Consider the following 21,913-nt stretch of genomic DNA (forward strand, 5'->3'; position numbering starts at 1 on the left):
TGGGTGGTCCCCTTTCAAAATTGTTCAAAGAATTGAATTCCATGCAGAACTCTGGTTGCCATGGCAACCGAAAGGAATTTTAAAAAAAAATCTTCTTGTCCAAAACCGCAAGGCCTAGAGCCTTGATATTTGGCGTGTGACATCATCTAATGATCCTCTACAAAGATTGTTCAAATTATGCCCCTGGGTTGAAAAGAGGCCCCGCCCTGGGTGTCCCAAGTTTTGCATAGACTTAAATAGGAAAAAAATTTAAAAATCTTGTCTAAAACCACAAGACCTAGGCCTTTGATATTTAGTATGTAGCATTGCCTTGTGGTCCTCTACCAAAATTGTTTAAATTATTACCCTTGGGTGAAAAGAGGCCCTGCCCTAGGGGGTCTCATGTTTTACATAGACATATAGGAATTTTTTTTTTAAATCTTGTCTGAAACTGCAAGGCCTAGGCTTTTGATATTTAGTATGTTTCCTTACCTAGTGTTCCTCTATCAGAATTGTTCAAATTATGCCCCTGGGGTGAAAAGAGGCCCCGCCCTAGGGGTCACTTGTTATATGAGTACTTAAAAAATTATAAGATCATAGTTCCTAGACTGTTTAATTATAATTACCTGATGACCTCAAGTGATTAGGGGTCACCTGACTGTGACCTTAACCAACTGACCTACTTTCTTTTTTGTTTTTAGCTCACCTGTCACATAGTGACAAGGTGAGCTTTTGTGATCACCCTTCGTCCGTCGTCAGTGCGTCCATCCGTGCGTCCATCAACAATTTCTTGTCTGCACGATAGTGGTTTCATTTATGATTTTATTTTAACCAAACTTGCACACAACTTGTATCACCATAAGATCTCGGTTCCTTTCTTGAACTGGCCAGATCCCATTATGGGTTCCAGAGTTATGGCCCCTGAAAGGGCCAAAATTAGCTATTTTGACCTTGTCTGCACAATAGCAGCTTTATTTATGATTTTATTTTTACCAAACTTGCACACAACTTGTATCACCATAAGATCTCGGTTCCTTTCTTGAACTGGCCAGATCCTATTATGGGTTCCAGAGTTATGTCCCCTGAAAGGGCCAGAATTAGCTATTTTGACCTTGTCTGCACAATAGCAGCTTCATTTATGATTTTATTAGTCCCCTACTGGTTGAAAACCAGTTTCGGGGACTATAGGAATGCACTTTTCCGTCATTCCGTCTTTCCGTCATTCCGTCCGTTCGCAATTTCGTGTCCGGTCCATAACTCTGTCATCCATGAAGGGATTTTAATATTACTTGGCACAAATGTTCCCCATGATGAGACGACGTGTCATGCGCAAAACCCGGACCCCTAGCTCAAAGGTCAAGGTCACAATTGGAGGTCAAAGGTCAACAGGGCTTTTTTCCTGTCCGGTCCACAACTCTCCCATCCTTGAAGGGATTTTAGTATTACTTGGCACAAATGTTCCCCATGATGAGATGATGTGTCATGCACAAATCCTGGACCCCTAGCTCAAAGGTCAAGGTCACAATTGGAGGTCAAAGATCAACAGAGCTTTTTTCCTGTCCGGTCCATAACTCTCCCATCCATGAAGAGATTTTAATATTACTTGGCACAAATGTTCCCCATGATGAGATGATGTGTCATGCGCAAAACCTGGACCCCTAGCTTAAAGGTCAAGGTCACAATTGGAGGTCAAGGGTCAACAAGGCTTTTTTCCTGTCCAGTCCATAACTCTCCCATCTATGAAGGGATATTAATATTACTTGGCACAAATGTACCTCATAATAAGACGATGTGTCATGCACAACTTTCAGACCCCTAGTTCAAAGGTCAAGGTCACACTTAGCAGTCAAATGTTAACATAGCATGAACAGGGTCTGTTTCGTGTCCGGTCCATAACTCTGGCATTCATTAAGGGATTTTAATATCACTTAGCACAAGTGTTCCCCATGATGAGGCGACGTGTCATGCGCAAATCCCGGACCCCTAGCTCAAAGGTCAAGGTCACAATTGGGGGTCAAAGGTCAACAGAGTTTTTTTCCTGTCCTGTCCATAACTCTGCCATCCATGAAGGGATTTTAATATTACTTGGCACAAATGTTTCCCATGATGAGACGACACCCAGTACCCTAGCTTAAGGTCAAGGTCACACTTTGAGATCAAAGGTCAAGAGGATTTTTTTCCTGTCTGGTCTATAACTTTGTCATGCAAAGCAGGATTTAGATATCAGTTGGCACAAATATTCCCCTGGATGAGACAACATGTCATGCGCAAGAACCAGGTCCCTAGGTCTAAGGTCAAGGTCATATTTAGAGGTCAAAGGTCAAATTCAAGAATGACTTTGTACGGAACATTTCTTCTTCATGCATGGAGGGATTTTGATGTAACTTGGACCAAATGTTCACCACCATGAGGCACCCTTGTTTTTAGAATTACGTCCCTTTGTTGTTACTATTAATAGATTTTATTGTAACTTTTTTATTACTGGCAGTAGAGAAAAATCGAGACCACTTTTCTGTGGTACAGCATGCATGTTACATCCAATTTTTAGGTGTATTTTGACCTATCTCTACCTGGTAAAGAGTTTCTTGTGAACTTATATTATTTTTTTTTTTTTTTTTTTTTTTTTTTTTTTTAAGATTAATTTCCCTTTGTTGTTACTATAAATAACTTACATGATAACATTTTTATAATCAGCCAAAAAAATTCAATATGAAAACAACTGTGGGTTTTTATATATGCACATTTTAATCCAAGTGTGTTGTTATAACATATTGTATATGTAGTACAATATTGTTTATCAGTTCATTATGTTATACTGCAGTAGAGAAAATTAGGTGCCTTCCAGTAGGGGACTTTGTATTGCATGGCAATACTTCATTCACTTGTTTTAACCAAACTTGCACACAACTTGTATCACCACAAGATCTTGGTTCCTTTCTTGAACTGGCCAGATTTCTTCATGAGTTCCAGAGTTATGGCCCCTTAAAGGTCCAAAATTGGCTATTTTGGCTTTTGCAGCCATATAGAGACTTCATTTATGGTTGTATTTGATACAAATTTCCAAAATAACTTCAACAACAATAATTCTTGGATTCCTTGACAAATCAGATCTAAGTGTAGGTTCAGAGTTATTTCATATCTGATTACCTCCCCTGATTGTAATCAAAATGGATTTATATCAGTAAGTACTTATAGGACTTATTTGAAGTTTCATTATTGTCATTAGTTGGACTGAGCCAATCAGGGTAGATAACTATGGACTGATTTTATGTCAAATTACCTCCCTTTATTTCAAATTAAAATGGGTATATCTCCGTAACTAATGAAGATACTGATCTGAAATTTCATTTATGTCAACAGATTTATTTGGCAGATCCTTCTTTTGTTCACTTACAATAATTTTTTTTTAATTACTTCCCTTTTACGTTACTATAAATAGCTTATTTTTAGTAACTATTTTATTATTGGCCGTAGGGAAAAACCGAGACCACTTTTCTGTGGTTAAACATGGATGGTACCTGCAATTTTTTTAGGTGTATTTTGATATATCTGTACCTTGTAAGAATTTTTTTTTTCTTTTTGGTTAAATTTCTTCCCTTTGTTGTTACTGTCCTTTGGACTTAGATATTTTTTCTGAGGACCTTCATGTCCTCAAGTGCAGATATTTTTTCTGAGGACCTTCATGTCCTCAAGTGCAATGATAACAGGTGAGCGATATAGGGCCATCATGGCCCTCTTGTTTAAGATAAAGCCTTGAAATTTAGATGACATGTACAGTTTTGCACACTGATCTTAAAACTGACTTTCAGTGACCATAAATATGACCTACTGACCTACTTTCTTTACATTTTAGCATCAGTTTGCCATTTGAAATAGGTGCCTCATATTACTCATGTGAGCGATCTAGGGTCATCATGACCCTCTTGTTTGACAGTTACAGCCAGCAGAGTTTTTCGTGATACCAGGGCTGATTCTTGAATTAATAATTTGGTATTTAAAACATACGATCTTTGTTCATTTTTGTGTCGAATAGCATTTTGCTTTTTTCGAAAACACTCGTAAATTGGTCATTATTTACAAAAATAAAATTACACCTACCTCGATTTTGTATATATTGATGTACAACACCAGCACTGGAGGTTGTGCAACCCATTTTAAGCGTACTAGAAATTAATAAAGCAGATATGCTTTGGAAACGATAAAAAGTATTTCGCAAGTCTCATCATTTTTTTTACAACATCGTAAAACAGCTGACTTTGTCAATAATAATTTCAAGAAAAAAAACAGTTGCAGAGCTACCTATAATTTGCTTTAATCTGGCAGCAACCTAACAGAAGAGGTCACATTGCAAATCAGTCTGTTTTTCTATCATGGAAATATAATTTCTTCTTCATGTAAATATTAAAATAGAAAGGATGTTCGCGATCTTTCGAATTAACTTTGCACTGCTATATATCCTTATTGATCCTTACTGATTTTGGCAAACTTACCAAACAATTCGGCAGAAAAAAACAAACAAAACACGTGCGCAACTCACATGTTGGGCTAGCAGTTTCGTGCCACAGCTTTGCAAAGAAAACGAGTGTAAAAACTGCAGTCAGTCAGTTAACTGTTTAATAGAGGGCGGTCGGGGACCATTATGATAGAGGTTTCCTAGCGACATATATTTTCCTATTAAAATGTTTCCGAATCAGCTAGTGCCTTCACAAATATATAGAAGAAATTCCTGTGTCTTTGGATGACGATGATTTGTTACTGATACAAAGGTACTACATCGCCTCCGGATAATGAAATGGGTATATGTGATTTATAAATATGTGAATCACGAGGATTCGGTACAATTTTTTACTACATTGTATTTGTATGGCTGAAGAAAAATTCGACTAGTTTTAGGGAAAAGTGATATTTTTTCTCAATTCAGGCATGTTTTCGTTTCAGCTTTGTTTTCATTTCTGGAACTCTTGTTAGCTGCAATGCATTCTATTTCTTTTCCCTGTTTACTTTTAGTGTGTATGCGAAATGGCCATTCCGAGGATATGAAATTATTGTCTGAAAATATCTATATAAATTTGTGTACCAATGGCACGCTGGCGTAGTGGTAACTCCAGCTTTTACGCACGTCACAATGGGTTAGAATTCTGCTGAGACCCTCAATTTTAATTCTATGTAATGTAATTGTATCCTGTTGTAGAATGAATGGACATGCATAGTAGATAATCCCTATTGATTTTGGGGTTGCTCAATCAAAGGTCAAGGTCACAGGGGCCAGAACATGGAAAACCATTTCTGATCCATAACTTGAGAACCACTTAACACAGAATGCTGAACTCCATGGGATGACATGCCGTGTAGATGATCCCTATTGCATTTCAGTCACTACGCCAACCATCAATGTCTCTTTGATCCTGTCCCCTATTGATTTCTTGGTTATTTCTACAATACTTTGGGGGAGACATATGACATTATGCTTTCCTACAAAAGCATCTTCTAATTATTTGAGCCGTGCCATGGGAAAACCAACATAGTGGCTTTGCAACCAGCATGGATCCAGACCAGCCTGCGCATCCGCGCAGTCTGGTCAGGATCCATGCTGTTTGCAAATGGTTTCTCTAATTACAATAGTCTTTGAAAGAGAACAGCATGGATCCTGACCAGACTGCGCGGATGCGCAGGCTGGTCTGGATCCATGCTGGTCGCAAAACCACTAGTTTGGTTTTCCCATGGCGCGGCTCATTTATACATTTACAGCTGATGATCATGATATAGTCAGACTAAGATTTCAAGATGTAACTTTGAAAAAATAGTTCTTGCAAAAATGAAAATAGTACTTGAACAGTGTTTCAAAAGTACTTGAATTTTGTCTCAGATGTTCTGTATGAACCCGGCTTTAATAATAAGTGCAGGTTGGAACTAGCATTTCAGGAGTTGTGAGCTTGATCTTTTTGTTGACTGCCTCTTTGCTGCATTAGGTTTACTACAAGGCTTTATGTTGGGGTTCCCTGTCTATATTTTACTTAGGCTTATAATCATAAAGTTTATTTTGTTCTGTGTTGTACAATACTAAACGTACATACCTGGTTTGAGGTAAAATAATATAAACATGTACAAAAACATTTTCTGTAATAGTCCTGTTTATACAATGTGTTTTTCAGCTTCGTAACAGTATGATTGATCAAAAAGAAGGGACTGCTACTATGGAAACTTTCACTGTGTCACAAGATCAGGTTTGTACTTTGCCTTGTCCATGCAACTGCTCTGATACTGCCAGGAGGAATGACATCAAAATTCACAAAAGTGGTCATTGCTAAGCCTCATTCAGTCATTGTGCATATTTTTGGCATGTTTCGGTTCAGTGATTTTCAGCATAGTTATGGCCCTTGATTTAACAAATTTAATGTTTTGGCCACTTCTGTTATATAACAGTACTTTTATGCCCCCAAAGATGGACATATTAAAATCGCACTGTCCGTCTGTGTAAATTCTTGTCCAGGCTGTAACTTCAACATTCATTGGGGTATTTTAAAAATAATTTGACACAAATGTTAACCGTATTGAGAATATGTGTCGTGCTTATGACCTGGGTCTCTCAGGTCAAGGTCAAGGTCACAAACTGTAACCCTAACAATAGTCTGGCATATTTCGTGTAGACAGCTGTAGCATTCTTGGGCACGCTTCTGGGGCATCTGTCACTAATTTGTCACTAATAGTAACAGCTCTTGATAGACATTACAATTTTATACTATTAAGCATTTTCAGGGGGCATTTGTCATACATTGTTGACATCATTCTTGTAATTCACTGACTATAAATATCTAATGATTAGAACATTGAAATTTTCATTTTGGCTATGACAAGGTGTTATTCTCCTGTAGAAATGAAAAAATAAATGAAAGGAAAGCAGTGTTCATTTAAAAAGATCTTTTAGCAATTTGAATGAAATATTTGCAGAGACATGTTGATATTGAGAATGGGAACAGACAGAGGATATACAGTTACCGTGGTATTGATCACACAACATTCAGGTATACATTTGTCATGTTAACTTTGTTGATCAGTTCAGATAAACAACACTTCAGAAGTTCATATTAATGACTGATAATATGTTTCTTCGTTCAACATTACAATAATGATTATGGTCAGTTTAAATTGCACACAGTTTTCCCATCTGCTGTATATCCCTTTCTTTCATGTACAGTCAGTTGTTGTTTTTATAGAAGAACCATTATGTTAATAGTTGTTTCACAATATAATAGTAAATGCAGGATGTTTAAATTTTTCATGTCGTCCTATTATTTCTGAAAGTGATAATGTTTCAGTTTGGGTGTGAGTGTACCACAGTACCATGAGTATCATCTCATTCTGGAAACTGATATACATACACCTGTCAATGATCGTGAGTGAATTATTTTGTTCAGCTATAATATACTTAATAAATAAGTAGTGGCTTAGTTTGTGCGACCAATTGAATTTGGGATGTGGGAGGATAGATTTGCTTGTCTCTACCCATCTGTGTTTACAGAAATTTATAGTATAGTACTGTTTGTTCAGTGTTTGACCAAATAATTCCAAGGCCTTTCACAGAATAACCAGTTAATATGAGCCGCGCCATGAGAAAACCAACATAGTGGCTTTGCGACCAGCATGGATCCAGACCAGCCTGCGCATCCGCGCAGTCTGGTCAGGCTCCATGCTGTTCGCTTTTAAAGCCTATTGGAATTGGAGAAACTGTTAGCGAACAGTATGGAGCCTGACCAGACTGCCCGGATGCGCAGGCTGGTCTGGATCCATGCTGGTCGCAAACCCACTATGTTGGTTTTCTCATGGCGCGGCTCATTATACTGTTGAATACTGAAATTTATCGGGGAGTTTTTAAGTCGTGCAGTTACAGTCCTCTTTGAAGAAAATTAGGCATGGTTCAATATAGTTTCTGCACAGTATGTAGGAGTGCTTTTGTCAACTGTTGACCACCACTAAGACATCCAAGGGTATTTTGTTGCAGAATTCAGTTGCTGCTAGCAAATGGTATTTTGGTTTATATTCAATTTGGAAATTATCATAAATGTTTTTGAGAAAGGTTATTGACTTTCTTGGCCAGTTAAACAGCTTTTGTGGTGATTTTCATGTTTTGTCTGTTTATGATCTGTTACTGTGGAAGCCATATATTATGAAGAAAAGTAATATGAGCTGCACCATGCGAAAACCAACATAGTGGCTTTGCGACCAGCATGGATGCGCAGGCTGGTCAGGATCCATGCTGGTCGCTAACAGTTTCTCTAATTACAAATGGCTTTGAAAGCGAACAGCATGGATCCTGACCATACTGTGCAGATGCGCAGGCTGGTCTGGATCCATGGTGGTCGCAAAGCCACTACGTTGGTTTTCTAATGGCACGGCTCAATTGTATATAATACCATTGGCTTTATTGTTACAGAAAATAAAAGTCTGCTGAATGATTCACATACAGCGTTGTTGATACCTGACTGGTAAGTATGAAACTACCGTGTTTTTCAGTCTATAACAATTCTCAGATTATTAGCCCTTACCCTGCTAAATATCTATAATAAACTTGTCCATCTTTCAATTTGGACAGTACCATTAACTGTTAAAAGGGGTGCTTACCAAAAAGATACTGACTGAATGGCAAACAGGTGTGCAGGCTGATCATGATCTACACTGATCGCAAAGGCAGAAGCAATTGTGTCCAGCATGCTAAGAGTTAAAAATGCACTGGTAATGAGTTAAAATGTAAGCAGTGGACTCTATGTGTATGAATCATTGGAATTGATGTTAGTCACAGTACTGACTGACAGTGAAAGCTAATAACTTCTTGTGATACAGTATGGTATTTACTTTGTAACTGTAATTTCCCACAGATTGAAAGCCTCTCGAAACCTGTAAAATTATTGCTTAAATTTGGACAAAGCTCACTGTCTTTGCCGTTCGCATGCTGCTAAAAGAGCAGATATGAAAGATTCATTTAAGTTATATTTCACTGGTACTACCAGTTAGTTAGTTCTTACTCTATAGAAACACGTCAGAGAAATTTAGGGAGTTTTGACTGATTAAAAATGTTGGCAAAATTAGATCATGTTTTTTCTCACACGAAAATTGCAGTTAGCTAAAAAAGTCGATACGCCGATAATCCAGAGTACACTGAACATGATGTTATTGTCACAATATTGTTCCAGTTCACATAATGTTGACGGGTAGAATATAGGGTTGCACTTACACTGCCTACTTATAGTTACTGCTGTTATAGCAAAGTGGTAGAGTGTCTGCCTTAGGTCTGGGAGATCCCGGGTGTGAGTCCCGGTCAGAGCTTAAATATTTGCATTCTGTTACAGCACGTATTTGCAAGTTAGCAGACTGTTCCAGGTGTTCATTACTTTTAGCAAACAATATAATGGATCATTGTTTAGCAGTCCAGATCACTGTTGAATGTAAAATACACCCAAAGAGAAAATATCCAATATATTATGTCCCTTCTATGTTTCTGCTCTACATGTTCAAGAAGAGTTACATTTCATTAATCACAGAATTTTCTTTTATATGTAAGTATTAAGTGCTCATAACTATACATTTCTGGTTAGAGTATTGTAAATATATCTATTTTGAGAAATATATGGACATTTGCCTTCATTTTCAAGCTTTTCAACTTCATACATATGATTTGAAAAAATTAGGTAATTAGGTACTATGTCTATTACATTGCCATCTTATAAACAACTTTAGATACATATTAACACTTTCAAATAATTTTCTAGCAAAGTGGTGCATTGAGATCCTGTTCTAACAACGTAAACATATGAGCCGCTCCATGAGAAAACCAACATAGTGCGTTTGCGACCAGCATGGATCCAGACCAGCCTGCGCATCAGCACAGTCTTGTCAGGATCCATGCTGTTCGCTAACAGTTTCTCTAATTGCAATAGACTTTAAAAGCGGACAGTATGGATCCTGCGCGCAGGCTGGTCAGGATCCATGCTGGTCACAAAGCCACTATGTTGGCTATCTCATGGCACGGCTCAGTTATGATCATTTCATTTACAAAATCGACAAAAACAACAATTTCTTTTTCATAAAAAAAATCACCTTAAGTCTTATCGGAATTTACAGTAAGAATTGATAGTTTCCTCAAAATTTAGAATGAGTATACTGGTACTGATGATAAACCCAGACAGATGATAAAGTCGACTACCTTGGAAATATTTGATTGCAATCGGTTATCTATAAAATTGAACACACCATCTAATAGTTTCCACTTACAACACCAACTGGTGTAAACAAAAACAAAATTGATAAATGTTCTGTATAAGTAAATGACTTACATTTATTTGTATAAAAGATGTTTATCCAAAATTACTGGGGAAAAGGGTGTTTTTTTTTTGCATGCCCACTGTCGAAACATGAAGGCCTGACATTTGGTAACTTTTCATTACTTGATTAGGAATGACTGTTGCATCTTTTCGGGGAATGGTTCAATATAATAATACGAAGAAAATTTTGTAAATGACAATGTGTTGGAATTTATCATCAGTCAACGTTCATACAGTCCCCATTTTACAAACCCCTTTCAGGGCCTCACTTCGCGTGAGTTTGCTTACTAAATATAAATTTGAATTGTGTTAAGTTTTCAGCAAATGTTAAGCTTTATTTTGATACCGACCATTGATTACAATTTGCAGAAATAAAAAAGTTACAGGAAAAAAAACTCATTTTCTGTTTGGGTTTATCATCAGTACCAGTAGATGGATTTCTCCACATTTATAGCAGGATGGTTTATTTTGCTGATTTCTAATTCATTGCTCCTCACCACTATTGGACTGTATTTTGTAAGGGAAGTAAATTGCATCATCCAGCTGAGTTACATAAGGTCAGTATTTCTGCCAAGGTGCCTGTCTCGAGCAATGCCCACAGAGGTTCTTGGGGTCTTAGCTGGAAAGTTGCCGTATGACATAAATTGTGTAGCATTCCTGGGCATGCTTCAAGGGCATTTGTGACTAAAAGTGACATCTCTTGTTTGTTCAGTAATAATCCACTTATAATAATTAAAAAGAAAGATGTTAGAAGTGCCTTAGTTTGTTTGTTCACTTTAAATTTGGGATATGAGGTATAGATTAGCTCCTCTCTACCCATAGCAACTGTAGATGGGTTTCTTAGCATTTACAGCAAGTTCAGAGTTCAAGTGTTTCAAAGGACTGTGTTTTTCCTTCATATTTCAGGGAGTTTTACAAAAATTTCACGGCCAATAATATAACTGGTACCATTCTGGACCTGCAGGAAGCCCTGGAAAATCCCAGTCTGTATAAATGTAAGTTATACATTTCTAAGAATTTAGATCTAGAAACAGTCAAACTGATTACATGTCTAATGGTGTGTATCAAATTCCTTTGTGTATATAACACTTCTGTCAGTAACATGGTATTTCATGAAGTGCGGCTTTCTTTAGTTAGATCCAGATATACACTGTACATCATTCTGGGGGTCTTTTAAGATCTTTTTAATAATGTTAGTTTTATTGCCAATAAAGATTTTTTCCCTATGTAAAATTTTTTTTTGCAAAATCACAATTTACAAATATTTTTATTAGAATTTTTACAAAATTTAAATGGGAAATGTAGCTTTTTGTTAACTAAGATATCCTGAAAGGTTTATAGGAGTACATTCACAAATAAAGTCAAAATTTAATTTTTAAAATATTTTATGTCTAAAAAATGGCTAAAATGTACATTAGAAAACACACCATCAACCTCCTTCCTTGATAATTAAGTCAGAACTATTTTGTGTCCGCTCTGTATCTCCTAAACCCTTGAAGGATTTTCATGAAACTTGGGTCAAATGATCACCACATCAAGATGATGTGCAAAACTCATTAGTCAGCTATGTTGGCTCAATGTCAAGGTCACAACTTGAGGTCAACGGTTTGAGCCTTCCATTTTGTGTCCGCTCTGTATCTCTGTCATACATGGACTATAAAATATAGTTAACAACATCACTGCTTCCACCCAATACCATCAACCCTTTCACAATCCATAACAGCGGAGGGGGAATATAACTGTCTTTCAGACTGCCTTATGCAAAGAGATATAAACTTATTTCATCTACATTTTCTTAAAAAATGAAAAAGTTTTGATTATAAAAATCTAGATTCCTGGTATCTGGAAGATATGAAAGTTGTGTTCATGTATTTCAGGGAATAATGAGTTGATCAATCATTTGTTGTTTGATATCTCTGTTACATCGAAGATTGATGGTTTCTGGCCATTACTAGACAGCAATCCGGATGGTGAGGGGTAAGTAAATCATTCTGTTACATCGAAGATTGATGGTTTCATCAAAGATTGATGGTTTCTGGCCATTACTGGACAACAGTCCCGATGGTGAGGGGTAAGTAAATCATTCTGTTACATCGAAGATTGGTGGTTTCTGGCCATTACTGGACGACAGTCCGGATGGTGAGGGGTAAGTAAATCATTCTGTCACATCGAAGATTGGTGGTTTCTGGCCATTACTGGACAACAATCCGGATGGTGAGGGGTAAGTAAATCATTCTGTCACATCGAAGATTGGTGGTTTCTGGCCATTACTGGACAACACTCCGGATGGTGAGGGGTAAGTAAATCATTCTGTCACATCGAAGATTGGTGGTTTCTGGCCATTACTGGACAACACTCCGGATGGTGAGGGGTAAGTAAATCATTCTGTCACATCGAAGATTGGTGGTTTCTGGCCATTACTGGACAACAGTCCGGATGGTGAGGGGTAAGTAAATCATTCTGTCACATCGAAGATTAGTGGTTTCTGGCCATTACTGGACAACCATCCGGATGGTTAGGGGTTAGTAAATCATTCTGTCACATCGAAGATTGGTGGTTTCTGGCCATTACTGGACAACCATCCGGATGGTGAGGGGTAAGTAAATCATTCTGTCACATCCAAGATTGATGGTTTCTGGCCATTACTGGACAACAATCCGGATGGTGAGGGGTAAGTAAATCATTCTGTCACATCGAAGATTGGTGGTTTCTGGCCATTACTGGACAACAATCCGGATGGTGAGGGGTAAGTAAATCATTCTGTCACATCCAAGATTGATGGTTTCTGGCCATTACTGGACAACAATCCGGATGGTGAGGGGTAAGTAAATCATTCTGTTACATGGAAGATTGGTGGTTTCTGGCCATTACTGGACAACAATCCAGATGGTGAGGGGTAAGTAAATCATTCTGTTACATCAAAGATTGATGGTTTCTGGCCATTACTGGACAACAATCCGGATGGTGAGGGGTAAGTAAATCATTCTGTTACATCAAAGATTGGTGGTTTCTGGCCATTACTGGACAACAATCCAGATGGTGAGGGGTAAGTAAATCAGTCTGTTACATCAAAGATTGGTGGTTTCTGGCCATTACTGGACAACAATCCGGATGGTGAGGGTTAAGTAAATCATTCTGTTACATCAAAGATTGATGTTTTTTGGCCATTACTGGACAACAATCCGGATGGTGAGGTGTAAGTAAATCATCAACCTGAGATTAAAGGTTTACTTTGCTTTTTAAATCAGGATATAATGAGATGGTGTTTCAAAATATGAGAGGTTTTAAGTGGGAAAAAATGTTTCACTTGTAATGCATAAGCTGGGTATCTAGAACTGTTATTTGCAACATATAAATGTTATGTTCTATACATTTTGGGTTCTCATTGATATGCAGTTGAACATTGTTCACTCAAATTCGACAGGACAGACAAAATCTGAGTTATCAGTAGTTTGAGTCATTGAACAGTATTCATTAGAAAGGATTTTGACACCTGCCAGTGAGTTCAAGCAAAGAGTTGTGTTCAAATTGTCAGAGTTCTAGCGAATGAAGTTCCACGATAGTTATTAACGTCACTGATTTCAAATTACTTTGCCCGTCTACTGTATAGGTACGAGTCCTGCTCAGTTTATCAAGGGAAGAAGGTATCAAATTGACTTATGTAAGGTTGGTTTTTCTACTCAGATCCTTGTTTGTGCTTGAGAAAATTATTGTGGGAACACCTGTGTGCTGTCCCTCTACCATTAAAGCTAGAAAGTCACGATATGACCTGAACTGGGTTGATCTTGTTTTAAACTAGCAATCATTTACACTGCTATGTTGTTTCAGGTTGCTTGGAGCTTTCATTGCAACTATGGGAGGTTTGACAAAAATTTATCCCAAAAGGTAATTTTTCTTATAATAAAACTTCTACCGGTTTCATCAGAGTATCATTTTCTTCAGTACCCTTACAGAAGAAAAGACCTGCTGCGTACTCTTGCTGTGTACATACAGCGTATATGATGCGTACATGATGTGTACTGAAATCAAGGGCTTTAGATAGTACGCAGGATATACACCGCACATACACCGATAGTACGTTTGTAGTACACTTTTGACATGCAAATGAGCTCTGCCGCGTACTACTTGCTGCACACATGCTGTGGACTACATAGTACACAGGATGTACGCTGGAGGAATTTAGTATGCGGGAAATAGTACGCAGCATGTACGCGGCACATACACTTTTCACATGCAAATGAGCCTGCGGTGTACTACCCCTGCGGCGTACGTGCTGTGTACTCCTGTGGCGTACATGCTGTGTACTCCTGCGGCGTACATGCTGTGTACTCCTGGCTCGAGTCCTGCGGCGTACATGCTGTGTACTCCTGCTGCATACATGCTGTGTACTCTTGTGGCAAAACTGCTGTGATAATGTAAATTCCTTACCCCACCAACTTTTGTATGCAAATGCTGATCATTTGGACAGAAAAAAACAGAAAAAAGATAAGTGACATGCATCAATAAGTATTTATCCTTACCAAAATAATGTAGGTTGATGTTATCAAATAAATTAGTATGCTTTTCTTCATCCACTTTTCAATGAAATAAATCAATTTTTGTAGCATGTAATTTGGTAAACATTTGAAGAAAATGGTGTAACTGCATCAAGGGGAAACAACTTTAATGCAACTAAATATAAGTGTTATGATTTATTATAGATGATGTGTGCGTAGTATGTATTTATTTTGATTAAAATCCATCTGAGAACAATCTAGGACTGGAATTATATAAGCATTTATACACTTTTACGTCCGTAAAAAGTAGCGCGCCAACAAATTTTGGATTGATTTTTTCCAATGGGGCGAGCGCAATTAGCCAAAAACGTTCTGAAAATATACGAGCCGCAAATCCGATGAACAACTTTTTAATCTGGTGAGGCCTTAATGAGTTATCATAATGAGCATTAAAGCCTTTATAAAACATGATAGAATGGTGTTTTGCTTAAGAGTATTCAAATAACAGTGAGAGCTATTAATTCTTCTCATTCGGGCGCTGTTGAGGCATAATCTTGGTAATTATTTCATGTATTACAAAATGTAATGCAACGAAGTTCAAATAAGGCTTTTCAATTATCCAAGTTAGAAAGCTCCAGGATTAATTCAAAATGAAAAAGAATATATTTTTACACTGCATGCAAGGTCAGCTCAGAAATCACTAAGATGTAAGCTTCACAAATGAACATTGCAAATAGTAAATGGCAAATTTTCATTGTTCAGAATACCGGTAATCTGAACTATTCTATGCTATTAAGATAAAAGTTACTCGGAAATCAAGTTCTTGCTTCCAAAAAAAAAAAAAAAATGTACAAATCCTTCCTGCATGAAGTGTACTTCAGACTTTTACCTAAAAAAATTCAAAGTATAAACACCAAAAGAAAATGAACAAGTCCCTCCCGCGTATATGAAGTTTACTTCAGACTTTAACTTATAAAAAAAAAACTGGGTATAAATGCCAAAAGAAATTGTACAAGTCTTTCCCGCGTATATGAAGTGTACTGCACAAATTTCAAAGTATCTGCGGTGTACATGCAGTGTACTATTTTCTTGTACAAGTCCCTCCTGCGTACATGCAGTGTACTCCTTAAATTTTCAGAGTCTGTGCTCCGAACTTGAAGTGTACTAGTGACCTCCTGCGTACATGCTGTGTACTCGTCGAAATAGTACGCGGCATGTACGCGGCATGCGGTGTATGTAAAATGTACTCCTCTGGCGTACTACTGTGTTCGCGGCATATACACAGCAAATACGCAGCATGTATGCCACAGAGGCTTGCTTCTGTAAGGGTAACCGAATTGAGGCGATGCATTTATTAATAAATGTAGTTTAGTTCATTGATTATCTTTTTCGATTAAACTTTGGCAATATGTTATATATTTTTGACATTTTTAGCTCACCTGTCACATAGTGACAAGATGAGCTTTTGTGATCACGCAGCGTCCGTCATCCGTCCGTGTGTAAACTTTCGCTTGTGACCACTCTAGAGGTCACATTTTTCGTGGGATCTTTATGAAAATTGGTGAGGATGTTCATCTTGAGGATATCTAGGTCAAGTTCAAAACTGGGTCACTTGTGGTCCAAAACTAGGTCAGTAGGTCTAAAAATAGAAAAAACTTGTGACCTCTCTAGAGGCCATATTTCTCAACTGATCTTCATGAAAATTGGTCAGAATGTTCATCTTGATGATATCTAGGTCAGGTTCGAAACTGGGTCACGTGCGGTCAAAAGCTAGGTCAGTAGGTATTAAAATAAAAAAACCTTCTGACCTCTCTAGAGGTCATATTTTTCATGGGATCTTTATGAAAATTGGTCAGAATGTTCACCTTGATGATATCTATTTCAAGTTCGAAACTGGGTCACGTGCGGTCAAAAACTAGGTCAGTGGGTCTAAAAATAGAAAAACCTTTTGACCTCTCTAGAGGCCATATTTCTCAATGGATCTTCATGAAAATTGGTAAGAGTGTTCACCTTGATGATATCTAGGTCAAGTTCAAAACTGGGTCACGTGCAGTCAAAAACTAGGTCAATAGGTCTAAAAATAGAAAAACGTGACTTCCCTCAAGGCCATATTTTTCAATGGATCTTCATGAAAATTGGTGAGAATGTTCACCTTGATGATATCTAGGTCAAGTTCAAAACTGGGTCACGTGCGGTCAAAAACTAGGTCAGTAGGTCTAAAAATAGAAAAACCTTGTGACCTATCTAGAGGCCATAGTTTTTATGAGATGTTCATGAAAATTGGTGAGAATGTTCACCTTGATGATATCTAGGTCAAGTTCAAAAGTGGGTCACGTGGGGTCAAAAACTAGGTCAGTAGGTCTAAAAATAGAAAAACCTTGTGACCTCTCTAGAGGTCATATTTTTCAATGGATCTTCATGAAAATTGGTCAGAATTTTTATCTTGATGATATCTAGGTTCAAGTTCAAAACTGGGTCACATGTGCTCAAAAACTAGGTCACTATGTCAAATAATAGAAAAAAACGACATCATACTCTGTTCAAAACTGATCAAAATCTTGATGATCTTTAGGTCAATGGGTCAGATGAGCGATTCAGGACCATGATGGTCCTCTTGTTATATATTTATATTTCTATTTGGAGTGGTAGTATATAAACAATAACCAAAGTTTTGCACATTCTGCATGTTTGAATGTTTTATCAGGTAAGATTCACAAAACCATTGTTTCAACAAATCTAAAAACTCCATGAAACATCATAGGGCCATGATCAAATGGTTGTGATTGTGATCACTCACCTCATTTTTTGTTAGCTCACCTGTCACAAAGTGACAAGGTGAGCTTTTGTGATCGCGTGGCATCTGTGCTTCCGTCAGTAAACATTTACTTGTGAACACTCTAGAGGTCACATTTTTCATGGGATCTTTATGAAAATTGGTCAGAATGTTCATCTTGATGATATCTAGGTCAAGTTCGAAACTGGGTCACGTCCGGTCCAAAACTAGGTCAGTAGGTCTAAAAATAGAAAAACCTTGTGACCTCTCTAGAGGCCGTACTTTTCAATGGATCTTCATGAAAATTGGTCAGAACATTTACCTTGATAATGTCTAGGTCAAGTTTGAAACTGGATCACGTGCCATCAAAAACTAGGTCAGTAGGTCAAATAATAGAAAAACCTTTTGACCTCTCTAGAGGCCATATTTTTCATGGGATCTGTATGAAAGTTGGTTTGAATGATCATGTTAATGATATCTAGGTCAGTTTCGAAACTGGGTCAACTGCGTTCAAAAACTAGGTCAGTAGGTCTAAAAATAGAAAAACTTGTGACCTCTCTAGAGGCCGTACTTCTCAATGGATCTTCATGAAAATTGGTCAGAATGTTCACCTTGATGATATGTCAGTTTCGAAACTGGGTCAGGTGCCATCAAAAACTAGGTCAGTAGGTCAAATAATAAAAAAAACCTTGTGACCTCTGTAGAGGCCATATTTTTCATGGGGTTTGCATGAAAATTGGTCAGAATGTTCATCTTGATGATATCTGGGTCAAGTTTGAAACTGGGTCAACTGCGGTCCAAAACTAGGTCAGTAGGTCTAAAAATAGAAAATCCTTGTGACCACCCTAGAGGCCATATTTTTCAATGGATCTTCCTGAAAATTGGTCAGAATGTTCACCTTGATGATATCTAAGTCAAATTTGAAACTGGGTCACGTCCGGTCCAAAACTAGGTCAGTAGGTCAAATAATAGAAAAACCTTGTGACCTCTTTAGAGGCCATATTTTTCATGGGATATGCATGAAAATTGGTCAGAATGTTCATCTTGATGATATCTAGGTCGAGTTTGAAACTGGGTCAACTGCGATCAAAAACTAGGTCAGTAGGTCTTAAAATAGAAAAACCTTGTGACCTCTCTAGAAGCCATACTTTTCAATGGATCTTCATGAAAATTGGTCAGAATGTTCAACTTGATGATATCTAGGTCAAGTTTGAAACTGGGTCACGTGCCGTCAAAAACTAGGTCAGTAGGTCAAATAATAAAAAAAAGCTTGTGACCTCTGTAGAGGCCATATTTTTCATGGGATCTGTATGAAAGTTGGTCTGAATATTCATCTTGATGATATCTAGGTCAAGTTCGAAACTGGGTCAACTGTGGTCAAAAACTAGGTCATTAGGTCTAAAAATAGAAAAACCTTTTGACCACTCTAGAGGCCATATTTTTCAATGGATCTTCATGAAAATTTGTCTGAATGTTCACCTTGATGATATCTAGATAAAGTTTGAAACTGGGTCATGTGTGGTCAAAACTAGGTCAGTAGGTATAAAAATAGGAAAACCTTGTGACCTCTCTAGAGGCCATACTTTTCATGAGATCTTCATGAAAATTGGTGAGAATGTTCACCTTGATAATATCTAGGTCAAGTTCAAAACTGGGTCATGTGCCTTCAAAAAACTAGGTCATTAGGTCAAATAATAGAAAAACCTTGTGACCTCTCTAGAAGCCATATTTTTCAATGGATCTTCATGAAAATTGGGTCATGTGGAGACAGGTGAGCGATTCAGGACCATCATGGTCCTCTTGTTTAATTTGAAGAAACCATTATCCTGGGAGTGATTCACAAATATTAATGTTAGATGTAACGTTAGATTTTGGAATTATGCTTGCATAACTGCTTGTAAATATTGAACCTTTGTGTTGCAAGCTGCACATACAAGCAACTTGTGACGCAGGACGAGTGTGACGGAACAGGTTTACGAGATAGAAAATGTTATATAAGCTGTGTTAATGTCACAGATAGGTATACAGTTTGTATGAGGATGTAGTAGATCAGCTCTGTACTATTGTCTTTACTGTCTTACATGTCTGCTTCTCTTAGAACTGTTGCATAGATTTGTGTGGAATTAGGTTTCATGTCCATTTCAATAAGTGTTAGTAAGTTCCTTTTTCGTTTCTACTTTAAATAATAGTTTTACATTTTCTCATGATGAGTGCATTCTGTTTCACACCTTACAGGTTGCTATATTTTAAGTCACTCCGAAACCTATTTTCATATTTAGGGTCATGGGGGTCGAAAGCATAGGTTATGGATGACATTGTCTGAACTATTCTTTTGTCTTTATAAATCCTGACATTGATATAATGAAACTTTCGACAGCAGTAGGCACTTAGTCTACCGTTTAACCTTGAAATGTAGTCTGGTTATGCAGGGTTTTTGAGTACCATGTTGTAGTTTTAACTCGGTTTCCTAGTGGTAGAGTGCCTGCCACAAGTATGGGAGGTGGTAAGTTTGCTGTCTGGCTGCACCCTACCAATGAAATGAAAATTTGTATAGGTAGCCTCTTTGCTTATCAGTTGCCATGAAAAGGAAAACTAGCTGCCCTTGTCTTTTACAATTGTGCCAATGGATGCCATCAGGAATCAGGTGTCAGGAGTAATTAATTCAAGTTGTAGAGCCTGTTTCACAACAATCAGTGTAAAGTAAATAAACATAATTATACCTTGCAAAAAAATGTAAGACATGTTTATAAGTCTGATGAAAGCACAAATGGCATCATGTCCATTTTATATAACTCACTGAAGTGCTAGAATTTAATTGAGCCGCGCTATGAGAAAACCAACATAGTGGGTTTACAACCAGCATGGATCCAGACCAGCCTGCGCGCGCATCCGCACAGTCTGGTCAGGATCCATGCTGTTCGCTAACAGTATCTCTGATTGCAAAAGGCTTTGAAAGGGAACAGCATGGATCTTGACCAGACTGAGCAGATGCGCAGGCTGGTCTAGATCCATGCTGGTCGCAAACCCACTGTTGGTTTTCTCATAGCATGGCTCAATTATTTAAAAGATGAATGAATGTCAGTCTGTCATGAATAGTGTGCATGTTATATTTATTATTTATGCATTTGACTTCTACACTTGCTGTGAAACACATATAAATATAACTGTAGTTTTTGAGCACTTCCTATTTTGAAATATATGTGTATATAATATGTATATTATATTACTTCAATTTTTTGTTGATCTTTATTTATCTTGAAATCACATTTACCTTGTTTGACAATAGAACACTTAGTTTATTTGAATGATATAGAATGTATGAGTATATGAGAATGATCCTGTATTTCATTACTATTTGCATAAAAAAAAATATTTTGCTTGTTCAGAAATTATCTGGTATATAAATAAATGAAATTTCTTTGATACATTAAAGCATGACCTATTGCATTTCTAGAAAAAACTTATCTCTTTTATATCTCCTTGTTTTATATTTATTCACCCATCTAACAGTTAATAACTTTTCACATTAGTAATACAAATGTTTAACACAGTAACTATAAATACTATACCTCCAGTTACTAGGTATATGGGGGCAATATTGGAGTCATTCATGTCTATTGGACAGTGTGTTTCTGCTGTCCATTTTGTCTTTCCTGTCTAAATGCATACCTCTGAAACATTTTAATGCATTTTCAAGTAGCTACACAAAATGTTCACAACCATAATACAACATATACTTGCCTATCCCATAATAATAGGTCAAAGTTATGAGTCACATTTGGGCCAAATGTCCAGGTCAGGGTCACACAGGGAGGCCAAATGTCCAGGTCAGGGTCACACAGGGAGGCCAAATGTCCAGGTCAGGGTCACACTTGGAGGCCAAATGTCCAGGTCAGGATCACACTTTGAGGTCAAATGTCCAGGTCAGGGTCACACTTGGAGGCCAAATGTCCAGGTCAGGGTCACACTTTGAGGCCAAATGTCCAGGTCAGGGTCACACTTTGAGGCCAAATGTCCAGGTCAGGGTCACATTTGGAGGCCAAATGTCCAGGTCAGGGTCACACATTGAGGCCAAATGTCCAGGTCAGGGTCACACTTGGAGGTCAAATGTCTAGGTCAGGGTCACACTTTGAGGCCAAATGTCCAGGTCAGGGTCACACTTGGAGGCCAAATGTCAAGGTCAGGGTCACACTCGGAGGCCAAATGTCCACGTCAGGGTCACACTTGGAGGCCAAATGTCCAGGTCAGGGTCACACTTGGAGGTCGAAATGTCCAGGTCAGGGTCACACAGGGAGGCCAAATGTCCAGGTCAAGGTGACACTTGGGGGCCAAAGGTCCAGGTCAGGGTC

At 37.7% G+C, this 21,913-nt stretch overlaps 1 protein-coding gene across 1 annotated transcript in view; it reads left to right on the top strand.

Moving 5' to 3' along the window:
• The window catches only part of LOC123530420 (voltage-dependent calcium channel subunit alpha-2/delta-2-like), a 92,325-nt gene that overhangs the window by 65,481 nt on the left and 4,931 nt on the right, over positions 1–21,913 (top strand). The window contains exons 19-26 of the mRNA XM_053520825.1: positions 6,132–6,203; positions 6,928–7,001; positions 7,296–7,372; positions 8,411–8,462; positions 11,202–11,290; positions 12,173–12,272; positions 14,124–14,180; positions 19,489–19,584. Of these exons, the coding sequence (XP_053376800.1) occupies positions 6,132–6,203; positions 6,928–7,001; positions 7,296–7,372; positions 8,411–8,462; positions 11,202–11,290; positions 12,173–12,272; positions 14,124–14,180; positions 19,489–19,584 (617 nt within the window). The remainder of the gene's footprint in view (positions 1–6,131; positions 6,204–6,927; positions 7,002–7,295; positions 7,373–8,410; positions 8,463–11,201; positions 11,291–12,172; positions 12,273–14,123; positions 14,181–19,488; positions 19,585–21,913) is intronic.

Source organism: Mercenaria mercenaria, chromosome 13 (genome assembly GCF_021730395.1).
Source record: "Mercenaria mercenaria strain notata chromosome 13, MADL_Memer_1, whole genome shotgun sequence".
Classification (NCBI taxonomy): domain Eukaryota; kingdom Metazoa; phylum Mollusca; class Bivalvia; order Venerida; family Veneridae; genus Mercenaria; species Mercenaria mercenaria.